The sequence below is a fragment of the Passer montanus genome, unplaced genomic scaffold, assembly GCF_014805655.1.
Source record: "Passer montanus isolate IOZ18808 unplaced genomic scaffold, ASM1480565v1 scaffold14, whole genome shotgun sequence".
In the NCBI taxonomy this organism is placed as follows: domain Eukaryota; kingdom Metazoa; phylum Chordata; class Aves; order Passeriformes; family Passeridae; genus Passer; species Passer montanus.
In genome coordinates this window covers 14,571,017-14,597,331 of record NW_024360941.1, presented here as the reverse complement: position 1 = coordinate 14,597,331, position 26,315 = coordinate 14,571,017, and the positions used below count along the sequence as shown (strand labels likewise).

Below are 26,315 nucleotides of genomic sequence, written 5' to 3'. Positions count from 1 at the left end.
ACATAATACCTGGAGTGCATATAACAGCAAATGTTACAGATTGGTGAGATAATAGCAGTACCAAGAGGATTACTTCCTGCACTCTTAAGGATGTGAAAAATGTTTACAATGGGGATCCCGTCCATTCTTATCCAAGATTTTCCTGGGATCTAAGTTAGCTAATACCTATCTTCCAATTATTCCTTTTTCCTTTATTGCTACTGATGACTGTTTTGCTTGAGTGGATCATCAAAAATGGTTTTCTTTTTGTCCTAGCTTCTTCACTAGTATGAAACTCATGAATGTTGACCAGCCTAAAGCTTGGCTTTGTGGTCTTAAATGCCTATGCCTCTCCCCTTACACCTGCTTAGCTTGTTATCAGACCTCATAGAGATAAGTGGACACTTCATCTTCCTATACAAATCAACTTGAAACTCTTTGCCTTAAAAGATTTTTTCCAATCTAAAGATATGCAAAGAAAGAAAAAATACCTTTAGTACAGTAGCTTGGTAGTCTGTGTGTGTACATATTATGGTAGGCTGGTCACTTTTGGACAGTTTAAATTTTGCAGAAAAAGTCTCTTTGTTATAAAATCAGGGAAAAAATGGACAACTACTGCTTGAACCAAATGCACAATTAATTACTATATCTGTTTCAGGGGCTTTCAAAATCTCTCCCCCCAGATTCTTCTCACATCTCCTCTGTCTCAATAAAACATTAATCTTTCACTTCTTCCTGTCTCCAGTCCATCCATGCCTGTATTTTGTTTGCTTTCTTTCACTTTGGAATGATAAAGAGAAATTAACAAGATACAGCCAGAAGTTGTGTAAGAAAAATATAATTATGTCTCTGACATGGCTTTCAATCCTAATTAAACTGGGCTATCTCAAAGATAATCTATTCAGTTTCTGTGGGGATGCACTTATTAACACGTTACTGAGGGAAGAGCTTTGTAGGGGGGTTTAGTTGCTCTCTGTTTAGAGGGTCATTAGCATTGATGCAGCATTTCCCTCCCTCCCCCTCCCCCAAAAATATTTATTTAATTAAAAAGACATTTTTTAAGTAATACGAGTTTTGCCTCATAATCATTCCCAAATCCTGAGATGTTATTTTACAACAGTAGTGGAGAACCACCTACTGGAAATCATGCATCTTGCAGTGCAATCCACTATTCCTTCGTGCCTGTTTGTATCTTTTCGAATTCTCCATCCCAAATGAAAAATGGCTCTGAGGAGCCATTCTAAAATAAACAAACAAAAAGAAAAGAAAACACATTAACAAGTTTGCAGCCAAATCCAGAATAGGGGCAGAAAATAAGGAGAGAAAAATCATCCTCCAAATGTCAAGCAAGAATCAGAGTAATGATGCTGTAAGCTCATACTGTGCAAAGGAAATCACGCAGTTATGATATATAAGGGACTACAATAAAATACTAAAATACTCCATTGTTACTGAAACATACTACAGTCAATTTGATTTTTTTTTTCCTTGACAGAGTATTACGTTTTTTTTTATGTAAGTTTGTTTGGTTGGGGTTTTTTCTGCAGGAAACAATAGGAATGAGGGAGCTGTATTTTAAAAATAAGGCACAGCAAAAAAATAAATTGTAGTCAGTGTACTAAGGGCAGTATTTTCTCTTAAGTTCTGCCTCCGCCTGCCATGCTGTGGGAGACTTGTCACTGAGACAACAGAAAGCATCTTGTCAACAGCAACACTGCCAATGTAGTGATGACTATCCAGACATGATACCCGAGTTCAGAAAAACAGGACATTAGTTAAAAGTATAATAAAAATGTCAATAAATTAAATTCTTTATTAGCTGCAGAATTGCAGTAGAGATTGATAAGATATATTCACCACACAGAGAGCTTCCCTCAAACTGTTGTAGATTGTTTTCAAAATAATTTCATTTGTGGCTATACAGTCAAGTAGCTCGTGGTAGAAACGGGAGAAAGATTCTGCTCCAACAGGCTGTGTTATGCTCACCTCTTTCACTCACTCAGTATTGTCCAGAACTTTGGTATGGGGGAATGTGCTGGAGATAACAAAATTACTTTTATTGAAACATCTTTATTTTGATGCTTTTCCAATTATTTAGTTCCTTTTCTAGATTAAAGATTAATGGATCATTGAAAAGGATTCATGTCTCTTTTTTTTTTCTTTAGCAAAATACATTAGTCTAACTCCTAATATGGGAGAGATGAGGACTAACTACATTTCCAGTTGTTCCAGTAGTAAGTTTTTCTATTGGAACAGGATCAATTAGGAGGCCTATGTAAATGTGAAATGCTTTTGCTTTAGAAACTCAGTGTAATGGAAATGCTGAAAATGCTGGGGGTTTTCACAAGGGACCATCCCTCCGAAATGAAGGTCATATATGTGATACCAGCTTCACTGAAATAGAAATCCTGAGTGTTACATCCAAGCATATTCTGTATTTCTTTTTAACTTCAGTTAAATACCAAGCACAGCACACAAGCTTTTCACGCACAACTATGGTTTTTTAAATGCCAAACCCTCTATTTATTTTTCCCCCCAAAAGGAAAGCATAAAGAACCTAGATGCGTAAACTCCATGCCACAAATGAAGGAGCAAAACACGCCGAAGGCTGACACTAACAGAGCAGTCGACACTGCACCAAACGAGGGCAAGAGCGGATCCTCGTCCACGCTTAGGGTTTCGACATGATTTTACTTGTCTTCCAATCAGCCAAAAGCATTTACAGAGTTCACCGCCGCTTTCGTATTTTATTTTGTAAGAAAAACACGCTCGGCGGTTCCGCGCCGGCCGCACCACAGCGCTGGACGCGCCCCACGCCCGTCATGGGGCGGGGGCGTGCCCTGAATGGAAAACTACCATTCCCAGGAGGCACCGGCCGTGGGGCCGCCGCGCCCCCCGCACAATGCACCTTGGGAGTTGGAGTTTCCTTGCCCTCCGCTCTTCTCCCGCCCGCCCCGGCGGTTGCGCGGGGGATCCTCGGGCGCTCCGCGGTCCAGGTTGGGCGGGGCGCGCGCACTGCGGAAGGGCATGGGCGGGCGGAGGTTACCAGGTAACGGTGAGTGTGTCTGTCTGTCCGTCTGTGTCTGTATCCCTCCGCCAGGAACCGCCCCCGCCGGAGTGGCGGCCAAGATGGCGGCGGTGGCTGAGGCAGGAGCGTCGTGAGCGCCTCCGCCAGCCCAGTCCCGCCGCGTCGGACGAAGCGAGGCCGCGCCGCTCCGCCGCTGCCCGAAGGCGAAACGCTCGTCCGGGCAGCCCGGGCCCCGCGAGTGGCGGCCGGCGGTGGAGGAGGAGCCAGGCCGGGTGGCCTCCCCTCCGGCGCGGGGTGAGCCGCCTTCTCCTGCCCCTCGCGCGGCGCGCTGCCCCTTCCCCGTCCCTTTCCCCTGGTGCGGCGGGGCCGGGCGGCGGCCCGCGAGGGTCGGGACGAGGAGCGGGCAGTGGGCTAAGGAAGCAGGTGCGGGGCGGCGGGGAAACCGTGCGGTAGCAGCGGGCTGCGCGGGCCGCGCCCCTCGCACCGGGCAGGGCGCGTTATCCGCTCTCCAAGGAGACGCGGCCGCGTTCGCGGCAGTGGAGGCGCCTTGAGCAGAGCCCGCCTACCCACGCACCCCGCGGCGCCCGGGCTTTGGCGCCGGGAACGAGCGGGATCTCTGCCCGCCGCCCCCGGGCCCGGAGCGCCTCGCCCGCCCCAGGCAGCGAGCGGTGAGGCCGGCAGAGCCGCCGGGCCATCGCCCGCTCCGCCGGCCCCGCTGGCGCCGACGAGACCCGCCGGGCCTGCGCTCGGCGCTGCCGTTGGGGTCGGAGCCGGTCGGGACGGCAGAGCCTGCGGGCGCTGGGGAGGCCCCGGCGCTGGAAGCTGTAGTGCCGGACACACCGCCTATAGCCAGGGTGTGAGAGTGCGGCTCGTGTGAGCGCTGTCCGGTGCGCCAGGAGAGGATCTGCTCTGGTGGCTGCTCCTGTGTGATGATACTGTATGGTTTGCTTTTAAGGAGTTAATGCTCAGTGAGGAGCGCGCGTCTTAAAAAGCTAAACTTAAAAAGAAATGTTTGGCCCCATTTTTAGCCTTCATGGTGCTATGATGGCTTTTTGCGACTTTGTTTTCCGTTTATTTTTTTAATTGTCAAAAGTTTTCTCTCTGCAGTATTAGGTGCTATAGAGAGCTCGTGCATTCACATGAATGCTATAGGAAAAACTTCTCAAGAGCATCTTACTGTAGAAAAAAGCCTTTTGAAGTACATACCTTTATTTTGCTCGTGTGTTAAGCAGTGTTTCTTCTGTGCAATCTACAGATTGCTGATACATGTACAGAATGTTTTGACTCTAATCTTACATGTTTTGCCTATAATTCTACATGTTATCTGAAGTTATTCTTACTGTAGAAAGTATAGTTTAAAGTCTTTTTTCTCAAGGTAAATGTTGTAAGGCAGTAGGCACATACTCTAAGCTTTTGTACAGCTCCTATGACTTGCAAGAACCTGAAATTAGCAATAGATTGCTGTAGCTAGATGGACAGGTAGATAATGGGCAGGTAACAAAGTTTTTAGAAGAGGATTTTTTTGTAGAAATGGCTGGTAAAATTAAAACAAACAAAAAATGCGTATTGGTTAAATGTGTATGTGGAGGTGGAAAGCACAGCTTCATGTGAAAGAAGAAAAAGCCTGGCTGAACCTCTGTGTTTTTGAACTGAGTTAAAGATCAGAGCTCTGTGATCTTATGATTATAGTTCATTTGGAGGTATCAAAGACTATAACAGGGATGTTTAGAAACTTTCTTTTTGGTAAGGGGACAGTTCTGTTAGAACACTTTAAAATCTTGCTGGAAATAATGAAGGTACTGGTATTTTTGAGCCGTGTTTATCAGGGCATGTTGGTGTATGCTGGGTCTCCTTGTTCAAGAGTCCTCTTATTCAGAATGTTCCATCTGGGGCACTGAATTTACTTCAGAGGTAATGAGTCTCCTACAGCAAAGATAGTTGAGAACAGGTTTTGTGAAAGTTTTAAAATAAATAAATGTTGAGTAGTTACTTGTATTATGTAAAAAGGAATATTGCAAGGAAAAATTACTTTTGCTGTGGTTTTAATAGAATTATATAACATGATGATGAGGAAACGGCTTACAGAATGGAACTGTAAACCCAGATGGCCTCTAATCCTCCTCATGCTCGGTGACATAGGTCAGGATACAGTGCCAGTTGAAATGTTGGGTCTCACGCATCTACAAAGCTGAGCAGTTTATCTGTAACTGGAGAGTTCGTTAAAATCATGGCTGCTTTCAAACTGTTAACTATGTATTTGCTTTGAATGCTTGTAAGTTTTAGCATGAGCTTCCCTGCAGACTTTTTATAGGATGTACCCTCTGGTTGCATGGCCTAGTGGGCACTTCTGTTGGGATGAAGAAGTGAGTATGAGTTCTTGTGCGGGGACAGAAGGGCAGAGTTCCCAAAGCAGCAGGCACTTAGTGGGTGTTCTGATCGTGGTTGTGAGATGCAGAAGCAGAATGACTCCGAACTGCGTCACCGTGACCTCGGCTGGCACACTGCCGAGTGGAGATGTGGTTATGGTGGGAGGGCCATGGCTGGTAGATCCCATTTCCTTTATGATTTGGTAGTTGGCTGTGTTTGCATAGGACTCTGTGAGTGTGCCTCTTGAGAGAGCTGTACTGTGTGATTTTGATGGAATCCTATGCCAAAGCAAGATAGGTGTACTAGGACAGCTTTTAAACTTAGTTCAAGATTAATGTTTTCCTTTCTGGACTGATATTAAAAAAAACCAACAAACTTTTTTAATACTTCCTGATCTTTAGTTTTGGGTGATTTCTTCACTGCGCTCTGTGAAAATTAGGAGTAGATAGTTGCAGTAAAATGTTGAGAAAGTGGTTTGTATCAACTTCTAGATTTTTATTTTTTCAGTTAAGCTTAGGGTTACGTCCTAACAGTGGTGGAAAACTTCCTAATCTTTAGTTTTGGGTGATTTCTTCACCGCACTCTGTGAAAATTAGTAGTAGATAGTTGCAGTAAAATGTTGAGAAAGTGGTTTGTATCAACTTCTATATTTTTATTTTTTGACTTAAGCTTAGGGTTATGTCCTAACATAGTGGTGGAAATGAGCTGGAAAAAGTAAATCTCTGCAAGACTGCTTTTCTTCTCTATCTGTTACAGTTTTTCTTAGGTAAATTTTGTTGCTTTCTGCAGTGGAATTGTGATTTTTATTTTTTCAGTTAAGCTTAGGGTTACGTCCTAACAGTGGTGGAAATGAGCTGGAAAAAGTAAATCTCTGCAAGACTGCTTTTCTTCTGTATCTGGTACAGTTTTTCATAGGTAAATTTTGTTGCTTTCTGCAGTGGAATTGTGCCAGCAGCACTTAGCAAATACAGTTATGTGTTCTTCACCTTTTGAAACAGGCTAATTTTACTCTCATAAAGGAATACTTCTCCTGATCTTTCACTTTAACAATTTTTTTTTTAGTTCTGATGTCAAAACAAGAAGTGAAAATGAGCACTTTGAACATTTAAAGTTGCTTTATATTGCACAGAGTGACACTGATAGAGAGCAGCTAAGCTCAATGAAACCCACATTATTTTGTTTGGTTTTGGTAGAAACTGTAATGTAAGTGGCAGGTCATTCACTGCTTAAATAGCTTAATGAGTGGTAATAAAAGTAAAAATCCTTTTACTGACGTCTGTTTTCCTTGTATTTTTTTAAGTGTGTCATTCAGTACTCTCTTTTCAGTGTCTCAGTATGAAAGTGTGGAAGTTTGACATCCTGGGTCTCCAAAGTAATTTATTGTATCAAATAGACATGGGCCTGTAAGTGTAGGCTTTATGAATTACAAAACAGTCTTTCTGAGACTGTATAATTTGTTTTAAAGTGAGGACAAGTGAAACCCTCAAAAAAAAACCCCAAAAAACCCCAAACGAAAAAACCCCCAACTTTCTTTCATAGATCAGAGGTTAAAAAGCTCTAAACCCACACCTATGTTTATTTATTTTTTTAATGCCAGTTTGTGTTCTTCTCATTGATACTTCTCTAGTAACAGAGCTTAGTAAAGGGGGAGTTTAGTTTCCTGAACAGCTTTGTGTTTTCATCTTATAATGAATATGTAGTCGTCTTCTCAGATCATGAATCTTTAAAATTTCCTATGTAAACTGATTTTAATACACACATTTCTTTCAACTCCTTCTTATAGATAGCTTTTATTGATCACTTGTCATGGCAGCAGGAGGTGGTCCCTTTGAAGAAGGCATGAATGATCAGGATTTGCCCAGCTGGAGCAATGAGAGCCTTGACGACCGGCTGAACAACACGGTAAAATTCTTCTTTTCTTTTTGTTGCCATTTGATGCTGCACATTAGAATTTCAAGCTAGATTCTGTTAGTGGCAGGTAACAATGCAAACCCCTAAGCCTTGTCATGCATGGCCTTTGCATCCAGTGCAGCTTTACTTGGCAAACCTGAGGCAGATGTAAGCAAGCAAGGGGTATAAATCAGCGATTGTGGGGTCTATAGAGGTATTTATGGCAAGTGTTTTGGGTAAATAAAGTAGCTAGACACAAAAGCATTGTAGGTGACAGGAAAGTGAAAGCTATAATTTAAAATGTTCTGAACTCCTGAAAGTGAAAGAGTCCCCACCAAAGAAGAAAAATACAACTTGAGCTTCATTTGAAGTTAATTTAATACATTTAGGATGAAATGGATTTTAAATTTCCTGACAAGCTATTTTTAATTATGTAGTGGAGAAAATTTTATTTTGTAAAGTGACATTTCCTCTAGAAAACTTAGAGCTTATTTCAATATGGCTTGCTATTTTTACTTCTAAAATGGAAGTAAACTCTCTCACAGAATGCAAACATTTGCTTTTTGTCTGTGTGGATAACAAATATGATTTTTTTTCTCTCTTCTTCCCCTTAAGGACTGGGGAGGTCAACAGAAGAAAGCAAACAGGTCTTCAGAGAAAAACAAGAAAAAGCTTAGTGGGGAAGGGGAAACAAGACTTACTAATGACATATCTCCAGAATCTTCACCTGGAATGGAACGACGGAAGACCAGAACTTCTCATAGCTTTCCTCATGCTCGATACATGACTCAGATGTCTGTTCCAGAGCAGGCTGAACTAGAAAGGCTTAAACAAAGAATAAACTTCAGTGATCTGGATCAGGTTTGTGTGAATACTAGCTCCCACTAGAAATGTGACTCCAAAATGTATTCGGTTATCGCTTAATAAAGTGACAGATGAGTAAAGAATCCTTTCATAAGTGATCAAGGTAAAAAAACCAGAACTTAGAGACCCCATGACAACCAAATCAAAATTCTGGTTTTGAACTTCAGAAAATAAGGGAAAGTTCAGGACTGTGTCTTTCCTCTCTGTGTGATAGCTGTCTTCACTTTCTTGCTCTCAGCCATTAACAAATTCCTGTGTCCTGAGAGCAGTATTTCTTACTCATCATACTTGTATGCTACCTGAAAATAGCTGTTACCTTATTTTGAAAGTCTATTCTCAAACTGCCAGTTTGTAATACTGAACATTCTTACCCTTGTGGATTAAGCAGAGGAGTATCATTAAAAGCTGCTCCTCAGTAGAGCAGAGAATTTTATGGCACAAATTCTTGAGCCGTAACTACTTTTTTGGAAATACAGCACATTCATCCTTCCCTTGTCCAAAGCTAAGGAAAAATAGGGATTGATTCTTTTGGAACAAGGCATAAATTTGTGCTAACAATTTCGCAACAGAGCCTAGTTCATCTTTACCAAAGGTTGTTGCTAACTTCTTTGGTTATGATGACTTCTTTCCAGTGAGATTCATTATGATGACTTACAGTTTAAAGGCTGCACATACCTTCCTCATCAAATGTATGTTAGGGCAACATGTTGCTATTCACAAGGTTTTAAAGAAAAGCTGAAGTTCTGAGGTATTATGTTCTGCACAGGAATATGTTACTCTTTTATTACTGTTCTTCTCTCAAATGTACCTGGAGAAGTGGAATGCCTTTTGCTACAGTAAAGGTGAAAGTCACAGGAAAAATGTGGAACTAAACTCTGAGAAACTGCAAAAAGTTTGTGGTTCTCATTGTTCTGGGGGGGATGCATTTGCTTTCTGAAAACTTTATGGCCAAAAATTATTGGCACTGTCTTCAGCTAACATTTGGCGAGTTGGCGACTGATTAGGTAACTTTAAAATCAGTCTAATAATACTGTAGAAGTAGTAATACAAACAGGGAAATGAAGCAGTGTTGAGAACACATTGGATGAAAAAATAAAGCAGTTGTTCTTTCTTTTGTTTGTATATAGAGAAGCATTGGAAGCGATTCTCAAGGCAGGGCAACGGCTGCTAATAATAAACGTCAACTTAATGAAAACAAAAAGCCATTCAACTTCCTGTCACTACAGATTAACACTAACAAAAGCAAAGATCCTACCTCAGGTTCCCAAAAAAAGGAAGGTGAGGTATCAGCGCAACGTAAAGAATTGTTTGGAGCTGCTCTAAGCAAGGATTTCTTGCAAAATTGTCAAGTGTCTGCTCAAGAAGATGGAAGGGGAGAACAAGCAATGGATAGTAGCCAGGTATTTATATAGCCTGTGAAGTCTACAAAATATTGACTCTTCAGTGCTGCTTTCTAAATTTCTTCAAAGTAAAAATCTTTATTGGAAATATTTAACTTCCTACTCTTCTGAAACTTGAAGAAAATGTGAAACCAAACTTAATTATCTACTCTTCTTTAGAAATCTGCTTGTTGGTAACAGAAGTAATAATTTTCATTTTAGAGGTTGGTTCCCTTTTATGTGCCTCCAGAAAGTGCTCTCACAGTTGGCTGTTTTCCTATGTTGATGAGCTCAGTTGTGTTTTAGCCTGTGTTGACCAGAAGCTCTGAGTTTCAGCCTTGCAACTTCCCGCATGCATAAATTTATCCTTATAAAGGCTGTTGACTTTTAACCACTTGTGGAAGAGTGCTTGGAGGAGTGAAAGTACTAACCTGTCCCCCTTTCATTACTCCTTTGCTGTTGCTATCACTGTGTCTTGTGCATTGAATACATTGCAGTTGTAGCTGAATGCATTCAGTAACTTCAGTGTCTTTGCAGATTGTGAGCAGACTAGTTCAGATTCGCGACTATATTGCTAAGGCCAGCTCCATGCGGGATGATCTTGTAGAGAAAAATGAAAGATCGGCCAATGTTGAGCGTTTATCACACCTTATAGATGACCTTAAAGAGCAGGAGAAATCCTATCTGAAATTTTTGCAAAAGATGCTTGTAAGTTTGAGAACACAATATGTTTGTTTCTGCACTGTAAGCTTTTTTTAGGAGTTGACAGTTTATGTTTTGATGGTGCTACTGAGGGTGTTGATTTTGGTGTGTAGTGCCTTCCATAATTAATTTTTGCTGCCTCCTTATATAGCTTTTGATTTGTGCCAATGAAATATTTCAGGCTAGAGAAAATGAGGAGGATGATGTTCGGACTATAGATTCAGCTGTGGGATCTGGTTCTGTAGGGGAGAGCACATCGCTAAACATTGATGTGCAGTCTGAGGCTTCAGATACCACGGTAAGCTGAATTCTAGCAATTAAGGTATAAATGAGGGCTTTTTTTTGGTTTTTTTTCATGGGTCTTATGATAGTGTCATAATCTGCAGTTCAATTTAAAAATAGTAAATCCCTAAGCACTCCATTCAGGAGGTGTCCATGCATTTGTGGATTTATTTGTTTAATATGAGAAAAAAAAGTAATGATTCTGTCACGACAACAATCTGAAGAATCTTTTAAATCTTTATTCTTTCTTCAAGGTACAATGAAGAATTAAATGTATACTTTGGCAGAGAATTCATTCACTTGATGTAGGAAGAAATACCTTTATATACAATTTTTAATCTGAGTTTGTTCCTGTTAGTAGGGAAAGTTTTTGGGTGTTGGGTGAGGGGAGGGTTAGAAACGTATCATTAGTGGGCCATTCTCCAAGCATCTTTCTAGTGATAAGACAGAAGTATTGACCTGGCACAACAGTTTCTCTCATTTCTTGGAAAGATGGGGCACCTCTTCAGAAAATGTGTTCTAAATTTAGTGCTGAGATAAACAGTCCAATCTTCCTTTCTGTTTATAAAAGCTTTTTTTTTTAAACGTGGTGAACATACCTTGTTGTAGGTACAAAAGCATTTTAATAACTTAAGGTTTGTGTCTTCTGTTCTGTTAGACTGACAAAAAGTACCAGAGAGCAGGTATTCTTTCTAGCCAGTTAGCACACTGAATGTCCTATGGATAAGGAGAATTTACCTGGTTGGAAATAAAACAGTTAAAACATTAAGAAGCTTTTGTAATTATTTTTAGCTTTATAAGAACCCTTTCTGTCTCTGTAAGGAAATAAAATGATAGACATGGAAGATGCACTTTTAACTTAAAAAAATTAAATTTGGAAAATGCAGAAAGAGGCAGGTATGTTTTTTAAGAAGTGTCCATGTAAACTTGCAATTGTCTCAATATTTGCAAAATTTATGCTTAAGTTTTTTGGTTTGGCTCTTAATTTTCTAAGCTCTCTTTACATGCAGCTTGAATATTTTACATGCAGAGTGCATACTTCCGGTTGTATAATGTTGATTGCTATATGGAGCTTTATTGTGCAAATTCTAAGAATGACTAAAATTGTCTTCACTCCTTAGTAGATGTTACTAGATACTAGTTTTCATTATTTGACAAGATAAAGTGGGTGGATTTGTAACTTAAAAATGCATGCTAAGTTGGAGCACATTTTCAAAATCTAACATACTAAACTATTCAATATAGGAGGTATCTTTTAGTTTGAGTTGTCGGCCCCGCATTGAGGACAATCTAGGGAATTCAGCTGCTCGAGAACAGGTTACAGACATTGATGTTACACCAAGCCCTAAAGGGAAAAGTGAGAGAGCTGCTCTGAATGACAGGGAAATCTGGCCTTGTGGGATTAATAGCCAGGATCATGGATTGCTTTCAAAGGTACACTTCAAAATGTTACTTTAGCCTCAAATAGGGTTTATACAGGCTAGTCTTCCCCATCTCCCCCCATCTCCCTTATTAGTTGCTTCAAATGTACTTGTTACTTAATGAGAATGTTCCCACTGGATCACTTATCTGTATCCAGCTGTCTTTTCACAAATTAGTTGTCTTTGCCTAGAATATTTTTTTCTTTGAATAGAAATGTTTCACAACTTTGTCTTCTGAATTGTAAGCATTGAAAGTTAGCATTGATGTAACTCTGTACAGCAGGTTTTATGGTTTTCTGTAGATGATCCTTCTGATTTTTATTGTTCCCTTATTGGGAAAACATACTGTAAATGTGACTTGTCACAGTGGTTACACTAATAGTCTGCTAGTGCACATTTAAACTAATAACAAATACAGAAAAGTAATTAGAAATTAGTAGCCTTAACTTGTTCCACAAGTGTTTTTCTGTAGCTGTTGATACAAATATTTGGTTGGAAGGAGGAAAACTTTCAAGGGGCACAGTGTCTAAAGTGTTTTTTTACCCATTGTGGGCTTGTCTGTATCGTTGTCCTTCCTGTGATTTAATTTTAAAAAAGTCTTTAATTCAGTCATTTTTTCCCCAAAAATAAAAGACTTAAATATTTTGTCAAGTTTATTAGTCTAAATGTAGAACTAAGTTTGAAAAATTTGTTAATGCAATTTTCATGAACTCAGGCAAATCTGGTACATTAGTTAAAGCCTGGATTATTTAATAGGTGAGTGAGGCTAAGACATATACCCTTGTTCCCTTTCTTCCCCTTGTTCCTTTCTGTGCTGATTTCTGTGTGATCTATTTTGACTCTACTCTCCTGTTTATATGAAAGCTGAGAGTTAAACAGCAGTCATCAGTGTTAGTTGTGGTGCATCTTTTAGTGACACTTTGAGAAGTTTAGAATTCTGGATGCTTTCAGCTTTTTCTGCTGCAAAGCTGAGCATTCCTTAGTACCCAGAACTAGTTAGTAAGATGCCTGCTTCTATTCTGACATTTGATGCAGAGTATTTGGACTGAATTTTCTACTTTAGAAACAATATTATATGGATAGAAAATTATGCTTTCAAGTTAGTAGTGTTCTATGTAAATGCTTGTTATTTTCCATTTTTTTCATGTGCAAAGTGCAATAGCGCAACTTCAGACAAGATCAGGATATTAACTGTGGATGTCTCATTAAAATACTTAATTTGAGTAAAAGTTTTGATGCAAATCTCCAGCTCCTAATTAGCATTGGATGAGGAAAATAACTGAATTTTAATATATTTTAACTGCTCAACATGCTTTCATTCTTGCAGAAATATTTCAAAATACTGTTTGAAAACAATGTAGTTAGGGTTCTATGTATGTTTGTGTTATGAAATTGATTTACCCATAAATATAGCACACTGAACTTAACACTTTATAGGTTAGAAATGAGATACTGCCCAAAACATTATTCTGAAAATTTTAGAGATTTTAGGCCAGTAAATCAATTGACATCTTGTGTTTTATATAGCTCTGTGGTGCAATGCCTTACCTTGCTTACCTTTAGCAGTCTTAGAGGTTAATACCCTCTGTTATGATTTAAAAGACAGAGGGAGGCTTTGGTTAGTCTTTTGGTCACATTAGGGCAGCTGACTGGCTTTGTAAAGAAAAAGAAAACTTAAACCCTCAGGAGCTATAAGCATGTCTTGGTGGTACAGGTTTCTTCCTGTTGCATGTCTGAAGTTTTTTTTTAAACAAAACTATCAGAAAGGTGGAGTTGTTTCATTTTTACTTTTTTTCCATTAACCAGGCTGTTAATTGATATGCAAGTTGTTCTTGCTTTGAGACTTCTTCTACTACTTCTCAACAGATAAACGGTTGTAGTTATGGTAATCGTGCTCCATCTCTTGCAGGCCAGAGATCCTCAACAGGAAGCTAAAGAAGAGTTGGAGAACCTGAAAAAACAGCATGATTTATTGAAAAGGATGCTACAACAGCAAGAGGAATTAAAGGCTCTTCAAGGAAGACAGGCAGCTCTTCTTGCTTTGCAGCATAAAGCAGAGCAAGCCATTGCTGTCTTGGACGATTCTGGTATGTGGAATGATGTTGTCTCTTATATTAGCATGCTGACTGAATGGTTAAAGCTGGAATTGTGAAATACACATGAAAAAGTCTTTTTTTTTATTGCAAAGCTTCTGTTTCCTCAAGAGTTGACAATGTAACACGATAAAATGACTTCTAAAACCCCAGAGCTGATTACTGTGGTTTACCTGTAAAATCCTAAAAGCATGAGTTTTTTTCTTAAGAATTGGTCTACTCAATGTTAAGATTCAAATTCAACTTACAGCAAAATAAATGTTTTCAAAATTTGAAAACAGTGAAACCTTACTATGTGTGTAATGAAGTCATAATCTCTGGGGAAAAGAAATATTTGTGTTTGACTTTCTTATGAGCTGTTGGTTTGTATTTGGGGGGAAATAGAAAGAATCATTTGGATCTTTCAACTGCCACTTGCATATTTAGTATTGTTTGAATCTGGACTTTGAAACAAAGGCAAAAATTTTTCTTTTAAATTTGTCTCACAAAGCTTCTTGAAGAACAAACTTCCAAGACTCCATTTGCAGATGGAAATATTGCAGCTTACACCAAGCTTGGTGTCCTGTTAATTTATTATTTTGAGAAAGTGAAATTACCTGCACTGTTGTTAGTTCAGCTAGTTAAATAATTGCATTTTTATTTCTAATAAGTTTCTATCAGCCTTAGACAAACTGGTTGTTTTAATTTTGCTCTGGTATTTTTAACAAAACATAGAGCAAGCCTAAAGTCCTTTTGTATGGTCCTTTACAAAGCAGCTCTGAGTTGTCTTGTTAGTATTTTTGTAGCGTAAGTCATCTTTCAAGAGTAACGCTGGTGGAAAGGACACAAAATTAAAAATACATGCTGTATTTTTAGATGGTCAGTATATTAATGTTGCTAAACCACACATTTTTATTTAAATAGCCTTTATTTCATTGCTGTGGAAAAATATTTATATTTTCCCCTTTTTCTGTATGCCCAGTTGTAACAGAAACTACAGGTAGTGTTTCAGGAGTGAGTCTTACATCAGAACTGAATGAAGAATTGAATGACTTAATTCAACGCTTTCACAACCAACTTCATGATTCTCAGGTTAGTCCTGAGATTGTACTGTATAGATTTTGCCATTATCAGTTTTATTTTCTATTTAACAATGCAGTTCAGTGTTTGTCTTGCTCATTTGTGTTGTATTTGCTAGTGAATTTACCAGAGTTTCCCCCAAACTTGAAAACTCAGTAAACTTGAAGTTATCAGAGTGTATTTGCTAGTGAAGTTATCAGAGTTTCCCCCAAACTTGAAAACTCAGTAAACTTGAAAGTTCTTAAGGGTTATTAGCTGGCAGATCTATGCTTTGTGTCTCATGGGTTTCCATGAAAGTCTAAAGTAGTAGTTTCTTTATTGCAATTTAATTATTAGCTCAGTATATTATTGGGATGTCATTAGAGTGTTATCAGTATATTTCCCTTTATAATATTTTTTGTTTTGGTGTTGATTCTGGTGTTGTGTTTAGAAGGTCCATAAGAAAGCTTTTTGTTTCTTACATTTATTACAATTTATTTACCTTTTTTTGTAGTACTTTAAATAAAATGGAATTACTCTTTTTAGACACAGTCTGTGCCTGACAATAGAAGGCAAGCAGAAAGCCTTTCACTTACCAGAGAGGTTTCACAAAGCAGAAACTCTTCAATGTCTGAACACCAGTCAGATGAGAAGGCACAGCTTTTTAACAAGATGCGAATGTTGCAGGGTAAAAAGCAAAAGATGGACAAACTATTAGGAGAACTTCATACACTTCGTGACCAGCATCTAAATAACTCTTCCTGTAAGTCAGTATGGGCAGAACTCTATTTTTTTTCATGAATGCCATGTTTTTAATGTGCATGTTTTGTAATATAGTCTTTCAGTTTGCAATTGGTCAATGAAATGATGGTGATGAAAACTTCTGGGGCAATGTTATTGTAAATGGTTCTTAATGCTGTGTAAGTTTCTGTCTTAACGAAAAACTTTACAAGTAATGATGATGAGTGTGTTAGCACTTAATGATGATGAGTGTATTAGCACTTTTTTTTATAACACTGAATTGACTAATGTGAGGATGTTATGAGTTTTTTCTTCAAGGCTTGTCTGTGACACATCTGGCTTGTGAAAAAAAAGAGCCATAAGAACTTGAGCTTTGTGTGATTTTATCACAGTATGTCTGCATTTGTGTATTCCACACTTCATGTGTTAGTAGCCTTATGGCAATATGGCTTTGCTCCCTCTCTGTCATAAGGCTTTCATACGCATTTGTGGCGGGGACTTCAATCACAGGCCATTCTAGAGGGCTTTACTTGTCTGACTGGACTAGAGCTTTGGCCTTTTCTTTTAATGGCTTTGTGCTCTGCTCATTGCTGCACACCTGTCCACTCACTCTCTTTCTAACAATGCATTGATACTGGTGACATTTGTCCTGTGGCTAGAAACATCTGAGGGGTGATCACAGCATATTCTGGTTAGCATTGAGAAATGAGGCCTTGAAGTACGCACTTGGAGAAAGACTTGCTGATTTAATAGTTATGTCACAGTACCCAAGTTTTTCTGTATGTCTTTAATGCGTATAATATGAACATATTTGGATATGATTTCATGTAATTGGAAGAAGCAAACATCCAGTTTGTTGTACAGCAAATTGAGAGAACAGCTTAGCAGAGGTGAAAAATTTGTTAGGATTTTTCTTTTGATCAAAATTCTAAAATGTTAAATTTTTATAAAAAAGCAATGTAGCCCTAAGTAAACCCTTGAAAAAACTCTATGGCAGATTCACAGCATGAAAGCTTCTGCTTCTGACATTTGATAAAGCTAAAAGGGAATAACTGAAATCTTGTTGACAAAAGCCCCCTTATTGCTCACTGCCTATTGACATTGCATGCAATGAAAGTTAAGAACAAAGTTTTTTTTTTTCCTAAGGAAAGAAGTTAACTGCTGTTTTGTCTATTGGTAATGTTTTCTGTCGTTATTCTAATATAATTCAGTTAAGCAGATTCCTTATTATGAATTGTTCACATAAGCTGTATTTCTTTTCTGTAGTTTTTCCTGCTTCAGGTTCTCCTCAAAGGAGTGTTGATCAAAGAAGTACAACTTCAGCTGCTTCTGGTCCTGTAGGCATAGTAACTGTTGTCAATGGTGAACCAAACAGTCTGGCATCTGCTCCCTATCCTCCTGATTCCCTGGTTTCTCAAAATGAGAGTGAAGAGGATGAAAATCTAAATCCAACAGAAAAGCTTCAGTAAAAGTTCTTTAATTTTTTTTCAGTGTTTGCTTTAGTAATTTGGAGTGTTATTTTTTTTAGTTAAGTAACTATTTCCATTTTTTGATCTACCTAATTTAGTATTACAGATTACTTAGTAAACAGTCTAATACAGTTAACTGAATTCAGAGCTTCAAGTGTAAAGTTCTTATAGCTTGGAAACTGTCAGTAAACTCTAAGAACTTTAGAGTATATGTATTCTTTTTAACTCTACACTGATTAGCATAATACAGCAAAATAGGTTAAATACTCTTTTTTTCCTCCTCAGGAAGCTAAATGAGGTTCGTAAGAGACTGAATGAGTTACGTGAGTTAGTTCACTACTATGAGCAGACATCTGATATGATGACAGATGCTGTGAATGAAAACACTAAGGAGGAGGAAGAAACAGAAGAATCAGAAAGTGATTCTGAACATGAGGATCCACAGCCTGTTACAAATATTAGGTTGTTGTATATTTTGTTATCCAAAGTCTTTGTATCTAAGTTGTTGCTTCAGGAAACCTGCAATACTTTCTTTGAGTCAACCAGAAGTAACTTAAATCTGTGCTTATTACATTAAAAAAATTACAGGTGTTTTGACTTGAGGTAACTGTTACATAGATGTTTAATAATTATCTAATCCTTCGTGTCTTATTCATTTTGATTATCATGAAAATCACTATAAGCCTTCAGAAATCTGTAATTCCTTTGGGTTTAAGTACTGAATTATGTGTATGGAATCTCACTGGAAGATTACAGTCTCAGACTAGAGAATTGGAGTAAAAAAGCCTTCAGTTTACAGCTATAGTCTGGCACCTGTATGCATTGAGGACCTTTGCCTGGTAGAAATGAACAGTCACTTAGCTATGCATCATATAAAGCTTTTATAATGTAGACATATACCTGTAAGCCCTAATGTATGGTTGCAGATCTAGCAGGGGATAATTTAAAGCTTTTTGGTTGTTTTAAAAAAAATAATCTGTTGGAGAGATCAATATGGAAAACTCCCAATGTCTAGACGGATTTTATATGGGGTTGGGGTTTGTTTGGGGGTTTTGTTGGGTTTTTTTAGGGGGACAGGTCAGAACATCTATTTGTAAAAAAGCCAGGTAGAAAAAGACCAAAGTAAAATTGTATCCATACCAGTTTTTAAAAAGTTAACATGAGTAATTTATTTCACCCTAGAAACCCTCAAGGAATCAGTAGTTGGAGTGAAATAAATAGCAACTCAAATGTACAGTGTGGAACTAATAACAGAGATGGAAGACATCTTAATACAGACTGTGAAATAAACAACCGATCTGCTGCTAATATTAGGACTCTAAAAATGTCTTCTGCATTAGGTATGTTCTAAAATCTTCCAGTAATTTTACTTATTAGTGCAAATAACTCTGATAGCTGCACAGAGTTTGTGAGATCCTTGTTTGATGAGAATATGAGCCTTATCATTAAGCTAAATTTTTCTCATGTCCAGTAATTACAGTGGACTTCAGAAGTTCAGTAACGTGTCTTTGGTATTGTTTTGTTTCCTCCTCTCCCTGTTTCCAGACTGTCATAACAGGGAGAATGACAAACACCTTGATCTACCCCAAGGTGAAGATGATGAAGTGGAAGAAGATCGAGTTAGTGATGATTCTATGTCTAGTCACAGAAGTAGCCTGGGTGATGTGGCTGGAGATGCTGAGTTTGAGCAGAAGATCAATAGGCTTATAGCTGCAAAACAGAAGCTTAGACAGTTACAAAACCTTGCTGCTATGGTGCAGGTATGTTATAAATAAAAACTTGTGCACAAAAATTGAGCATTTGTTGTTTCATGTTATTTGTACCTTTTCGTAGGGGAAAACTGCTTAATGCAATATTTAAAATGCTTATTTTGTAGTCTAGGGGAAAAGAGATACTGTTTGATTTTTCTCATTTTAAAGGTGCTACTTCTAAGGTTCGATTCAGGGGTTTTCTTGGAGGATGCTAGCCTAAGAGAACAGTGGTCTTTATATTTAACCTTAGCACTGGATTACAAAATACAAACCAAGAAGTAGATCAGTATTATTTTTTAAAATGGTAGACATTTTTAAGATTATACTGAGCATTCAGCACCTTTAGGTTTTTAAACCCTAGGTTTTATGACGTTGTTCAGTCAATGAGGAACATTTTTCATTAAAATCTTTGGATGTTGCATTATATTTTACTTGCAGTATTTTGGTTTGGAGGCAGTGGTTTTATTTATTTTGAGAGTTTTGAGGGCCAACTATAAGTTAGAAGTGTTTTTAATATAGAATATCTCATGCCAATTTAGTGATGTTAGCAGCACAATGTCATGGATCGAATGTCCCTTCAGAATGCTCACATTTGATCACCATCTGCTATAATGTCTGCATACTGAATACACATAGGTGTATCAGAAATGAAAAGGCTTTCTGTGAGAACTTTAAAATCAAGATCAGTTGGAACCTATGTTTTACAATAGCAACAGTATAAACACAATATTGTTATTTCAAGATAATACTCCTGTATAATTTGTCAGCATCTAGATCAGTGTTGTTTTTTATCATCACTATAGAGATGCTAACTGTGCAGTGGTATAAATCGGAGTTAGAGATGGTTCAGTGGCTTCCTTGATAAATAGCCTAATTAATGGCATATCTTCAATCATATTTCCAAGGCTTGTCATGTGTATGTAATATCAGCAAAGATACAGTAGGTCTGTGGGCTGTGTCATTCTTGGTCACCAGTGATCTCCTGTTCAGCAGAGTCTTTATGAAGAATCATTACATTGGAAAACAAAAGCAGGAGTGGCTAAGGCTTTCATATGTTCAATTTCAGAACTGAAAATACAGAAATTATGAAAAAAATAAAAACAGAATAGAAAACCAGTAGGACTTTCTTCATAATACTTTAGATTTCGTTTTCAAGAGTAGTTTTGTTATTAAGTTGTTAATAATAATATTTAACTTCACTGACTGCAGTGAATAAGCAGTCTTGTTCACCTCAGTCTCCTTCTGTTCCTCTTTCTTTTTTCTTTGTGTTTGTATGTTTGTGTCCACTGAGTCACAGGCAAGTGGTTTATGCTTCCAGAATGAGACAAATTATTTGCATTTAGAATGGAAGTTTCAGTAGTTGAAGTTGAGCTACATAAATTCTTTCATTAATGCAATTTATCTTAAAGTCATGATGCCATGGTGATAATGACTTCTCAGTTCTTGGTTTGTACTAAAGACTATTCAGACTGATTAGTTTTGAAAAAATCAGACCAGACAAACTAGATATGTTACTTTTTTTGTAGTATCAACATGAAAATAGTCTAATTGCCTTTCTGACATCCTTTTAGGATGATGATCCAGAACCTCAAGGAGCAATTGCAAATGCATCTAATATTGGTGACTTGTTGGGTGAGGTGGAAGAGACAAAGCAACAACCAAACAATGTCCGAGCAAGTTCCAACAAGTTAAAAAAAGATGCGCGACTGAATGAAAAAGCAAGGTAAGCCTTTGTCAGAGGATGGTAGAGCTATGCTTTAGGCAACGTCTTGCCAAGTAACACGTGGTTAACTTATTTACACAGAGAGAAGTTCTATGAAGCTAAACTTCAGCAGCAGCAACGGGAGCTTAAGCAGTTACAAGAAGAAAGAAGAAAACTGTTTGAAATCCAGGAAAAAATTCAAGTGTTACAGAAAGCTTGTCCTGACCTTCAAGTAGGTAGAATGTATTTCTTTACTGTCATAAGGTGTTAAGCAAAGAAACATAAAATATCTTCCTTACCATTTTTTCCCAATGAAAATTGGAAAGAACTTAAAATTGGTAATACTTGTGTACTGTAAGAAGGTGGATTTTTAAACCGAGAGTTCTGCTCATGTCATTCACTTTTCAGTGGTCCTTGTTCAGTAGTTGGTGCGTCTTGATTTCGCTGTAGTTTGTCTTCAAAAGCCTTGATAGAATCTTCAAAGATACAGAACCTTCTGTCTTATTCTTAGCCTGAAATTTTTCTGTTCGTACCGGTCAGTCACTGCTTCTTTAACTTCCCTTAGTAGTCATTTGCTGGTATTTTGAAATGATGCTATAACTTGTAAGCATGATCAACACTTTGTTGCATTTTAACTTAACTCTACAGGGCTTTGCTGTTTTACATGGTCTTTGAAGATTGACTTCTTTCTGTGACTGTGAAGTGAGCAGTAAATTATCAATACTGTCTATCTGGAACATGATATAATAATACATAAATTAAGTTTTGTTGATTCCTAGGTGAGTTTTGAAATAAATATTTAGCCTTGATTCAAAAATCCTTTTCCCAGGATACTGACTTTCTAGCCTCATAAAGCCTTAAATCTGTTGGATTTTAACTGTAGGTAAGTTTTAGAAATTATTATATTGTATTTTGCCATTTTGCTTTCTCTTTCAGTTGTCCACTGGCCTGGGTAACTGCCCAGCAAATAGACAGACTTCACAAGCAACATCAACTCCAGCCATGAATGAGTGTAACACAGCTGGCAAGCCTTTATTTGATTGTGATGAATCTGTACCAGTAGGCAATGAGGTATTTCATACTTGATATGCAGTGACTTAAAAAGGGTTTAGAAAGAAGTTACACTCGGACACATTTTAACTAGCTGTCCTGGGGAGCCGAGTAGTAGCTATTTTAACAAACCATGTATAGCGTCTTTATTTTTTTTCTGGAAAGAAGGAAATACTGACTTGAACTGGCAAGACATTCTCCTGCAAATGTAGCAATTGTACAAAATGTTAATGTAAAAGTTTAATTAATTTTGAATTTTTACCATGAGCGTTGGATATTGTATACTGTAAGCAGCTCGTCCTTCAAGAAAATGATGAAAGTATGTGTTGAAACCTGATTTATCTTTTTGTCTTTCTTCACCTTTTCCCCTGAAATTGTCTTTGATATTGATCTAGATATTACTTATTCTTTCTGGAATTTATGCTAGCATTGTATTCTAATTCTTCCATTTTACTGCAAGCAGTTATGGTCTGAGATGAGAAGACATGAGATTTTAAGAGAAGAATTGCGACAGAGAAGAAAGCAGCTTGAAGCTTTAATGGCTGAAGATCAGAGAAGGAGAGAGCTTGCAGAAACAATATCTGCTGTTGCTGCATCTGTTAGAAGTGAAGGGTCAGAAGCTCAGTGTACTCCACAGCAGAGCAGGACTGAAAAGTAAGAGCACAAGTTGTTCTGTATTCATCAATGGGTGTTTCCATTGTTTAGTAGGATGTCAGTGTTGAGGGCACTTCCCTGTGTTCATCTGACCATTGAATGTGATGATTTAACAGAGTAGGAAATTTAATTTCTTGGCTTGTGAAGTGACTGTTATTTAGCAACTTGCCAGTTTTATGGGTTTTCCCAGCATATTTAGTCTCTTCTGTTCTACCAGTGGGGAAAAGAATCACCTAAGAATCAAAGTAGTTTTTTTTTTTCATGTTTGCCCATTTTATAGCATAGTAAAGTCTTGTCTTGGCAAAGACCCCTTGTGTGAGGACATGAGGCTTGACTCCATTTTCATCAGAAGGCTGATTTATTATGTTATATATTATATTAAAATACTACATTAAAACTATACTAAAAGAACAGAGAGAGAAGAAGATCAGAAGGCTACCAAGACAAGAATAGAATTGGAATGAATAACAAAAATCCTGTGACTGCTCACAGCCTTGGCACAGGTGGCTGTGATTGGTCACTAATTGAAAACAATCCACATGGACCAATGGAAGATGCACCTGTGGCACTCCACAGCAGCAGATAGTTATTGTTTACATTTCTTTCCTGAGGCTCTCAGCTCCTCAGGACAGGAAAAATCCTAGCAGAGGATTTTTCATAAGATATCATGGCTACAGTAAAGCAATACATTTCCAGTACAGACAGTAATTTCATTTATCTGTCCCAGTATTAGAAGCAGAATGCAGTTTTGCACTGGTGAGAATCACAGAATCAATTGGGTTGGAAAAGACCTTGAAGGTCGAGTCCCGCTTATGGCCTGATACCACCTTGCCAATGAGACCATAGCACTGAGTGCCGCATCCAGTTTTGTGCCACATCCTTAAATTCCTCTGGGGACAGTGACTCAGCCACCTCCCTGGACAGCCCGCTCCAATGCCTAGTCAATCACTAATGTCCAGCCTAAGCCCTCCCTGACTCAGCTTAAGATTGTCCTGATGTCGTGTCACTGGTTGCCTTGGAGATGAGGCTGACCCCCCACCTGGCTACCCCCTCCTGTCAGGCAGTTGTAAAGAGCAGTGCGGTCTCCCATAAAACTTCCAGGCTAAATAACCCCAGCTCCCTCGGCCACTTCTTATAGAACTTGTATTCCAGTCTCTTCACCTTGTTGCTCTTCTCTGGAATTGCTCCAGCATCTCTTAAGTCCTTCCTAAATTGAGGGGCCCGGAACTAGACACAGCAGTCAAGGTGCAGCCCAAGTTATGCCAAGTACAGGGGAAGAATGACCTCCCAGGTCTTGCAGGCCACACTGTTCCTGATATGGGCAAGGTTGCTAATGGCCTTCTTGGCCATGTGGGCACACTACTGGCTCATGTTCAGAACAGTGCAATTCTTTTTGGTGCACTTGATTAATTGCAGATAGACTTGCAATTGTCAGCAGATTGTTTTAATAATTTGTCATAAAGTTGAAAAAAATACTCTTTTTTCCAAACACCCCTTTTCTCCCTGACCCTGCAATGTTCAGTAGGACAATGGCTACCTGGGGAGGTTCTACCCAGTGTGCCCTAGAGGAAGAAAATGGAGATGAAGATGGTTATCTCTCTGATGGAGTTGGTCAGGCAGAAGAAGAGGAAGAAGATGCGTCAAGTTTGAATGACAGTTTCTCTATTTATCCCAATAACAACCTACCAGAAAATGCCTATTTCATTAAAGGAAACAAAGATAGGTTAGTAGCATTATTTGTTGATCTGATGCTTGTCTGAGTGTATTTGGAAGAGGGTGGAAGAAGCATTGCATTAACTACATGGCATCCTCACAGCAAAGCAAAATTCTTTTAGTGAATTGTGTGTAGCAGCAGTTTCTTGTCTGAGTCTTTGTAGCTGCAATGCATGTAACTGACGGCGATTTTTTTGTTTTCAGTCTTACTAAAAATCTGCCATTGAGCTGTCCAGTTGTATGGCAGTGGCTCCTGATGTTGCCATTTATTTTTGATCAGCTTAAAAGATAACCAGTCTGTGTGAAATTTTTGCTGTGATCAGTCTCTTCAAAAATAGTAGTTCAGAGAATTAAACTAACTCTGAAATTTTTCCTTCTAAACTGCTGGCCTCTGTGGTAGTGAAAACTATTTCTTAATTATTGTGAATAATTTTAACTCTTGTTTACCTGATTGACTTCTGTCATAACATTTGTATGATTAAATGAAAATACCATGTTAAAAAGAATCTATATATCTGCAGTTATCTCTTCTGCTTTGGATATCAAAATGATTTTAATAGACAGTGGGCTCATCAGGGGCTGGACTTGTCTATTATTGTGTTGGTGGCTTCTATTTTCATGGAGTACATGTTAGCAGTAATAGGAAATACTCAAAACAAGACCCAGACACTTTCTTAGCCATTCCTTTTTTCAAGTCATACTCAGATGAGGGTCTTCTGTTTCCATTTGTTTAGGATAATGTTGGATTGACAAAATGGCACGTGTGATTAACTGGCCTGTGCCATGTGAGTTTTTGATACAAAACTTTAACCTAATTTGAATAATGGGAGTATCATTAGTTGTTTGGATTATCTGATTTTGTCCTCATTCTTGAATTTTTCCCAACCCAGGTGGAAAAACTGCCGTCCCCTTTCAGCAGATGGAAATTATCGTCCGGTGTCTAAGGCCAGGCAACAGCAAAACATAAATATGCGGCGTCAGGAAAATTTTCGGTGGATGTCTGAGCTTTCCTATGTGGAAGAAAAGGAACGATGGCAAGAGCAGATCAATCAGTTGAAGAAACAGCATGAATTTAGTGTCAGCATTTGTCAAACTTTGATGCAGGATCAGCAGGTAGATATGAAGAGCAGTGTTTTTTTCTATTCTTATTTGCTTTTAGTCTCCTTCTAACTTTTTCTTGCAATAGCTTCTGGTTTTTGTGATTTGATCACTGTTACATATTTTCTTTCCACAGACCCTCTCTTGCCTTCTACAGACTTTGCTCACAGGCCCCTACAGCATGATGCCAAATAATGTTGCATCTTCACAAATACATCTTATTATGCATCAATTAAACCAGTGTTACACTCAACTGACTTGGCAGCAGAATAATGTCCAAAGGTTTGTTGACTGTATTAGTGTTTAACTGTGGAATTTGAAATGCTTCAGTAGCAGGATCATGGTTCTGTGAATAAAAGATTACAGATAATGGTTAAATATGAGACTCTTGAACTGCTAAATTTATAACGAGCTTTTGAAATTGTGTGCAGCATTTCTGGTTGTCATCTTTTTCCCCACCACCTCTTCAACACCTTTAAAAGTACTTTACTAGTAATCTTCATTAAAGAGAACCAAAAGTTGGCAAAAATCTGTTGCAGAAGTTATTTTCTAATATGCTTTTGTGTCTGTAGTCTTCACTAGACTACCTGGTAAGATTCTGGATTGTAATGGTAATATAGAGCAAAAAAGCTTTTTGTCCTTTCTTAGTGTTTTCAGTTAGACTTTTTGCTTCGGAATGTAAGATTCCATGATGCAAATTATCTTTTTTTGAAAAAACATGTAATAGTCATTTTAATTCATTGCATGAAGGTTGAAGCTTTTCATCTCTGTTTTGTACTTGGTAGGTGATATATATGTGCTGTCCTCTTACACAGTTTTTAAAATTAATTTTAACCTCAGTTCTGTAAATTCTTTGTATATTTGATTGTTTCTGTTGAAGTTTTCAGCTTGCTTATTTCTTTAGTATGTAGTCAGTTTTTTTTGTTCTTAAAAGGATGTTTAAACTGTGCATGCATGACCACTAGTACAGAGCAGTTGATTTTAAACCAACTCAGGATTAAATGCAAGTAATTTTTGTCTTGAGTTTTTTTTATAAGCTAAATAGAGCACTTTTTTACATGTTACATGGTGTAGGTGAAATAATATGAAGCTCA

The 26,315-nt window shown here is 38.1% G+C and overlaps 1 protein-coding gene across 26 annotated transcripts in view; it reads left to right on the top strand.

The window, feature by feature from the left end:
* Positions 1-2,564: 2,564 nt before the first annotated feature.
* The window catches only part of PCM1 (pericentriolar material 1), a 41,572-nt gene continuing 17,821 nt past the window's right edge, over positions 2,565-26,315 (top strand). For 5 of the 26 annotated variants that reach the window (XM_039700001.1, XM_039700012.1, XM_039700011.1 and 2 more), the window contains exons 1-21: positions 3,061-3,301; positions 7,158-7,276; positions 7,880-8,125; positions 9,256-9,528; positions 10,045-10,215; positions 10,391-10,507; positions 11,737-11,925; positions 13,822-13,999; positions 14,967-15,076; positions 15,590-15,806; positions 17,051-17,249; positions 17,539-17,715; positions 18,436-18,593; positions 18,799-19,013; positions 20,576-20,727; positions 20,809-20,938; positions 21,643-21,777; positions 22,217-22,410; positions 23,933-24,133; positions 25,014-25,236; positions 25,358-25,503. In XM_039700001.1, coding sequence (XP_039555935.1) covers positions 7,181-7,276; positions 7,880-8,125; positions 9,256-9,528; positions 10,045-10,215; positions 10,391-10,507; positions 11,737-11,925; positions 13,822-13,999; positions 14,967-15,076; positions 15,590-15,806; positions 17,051-17,249; positions 17,539-17,715; positions 18,436-18,593; positions 18,799-19,013; positions 20,576-20,727; positions 20,809-20,938; positions 21,643-21,777; positions 22,217-22,410; positions 23,933-24,133; positions 25,014-25,236; positions 25,358-25,503 — 3,527 coding nt within the window. In that variant the 5' untranslated portion in view covers positions 3,061-3,301; positions 7,158-7,180. The other 21 variants (XM_039700007.1, XM_039700009.1, XM_039700002.1 and 18 more) reach the window with 17 other exon arrangements.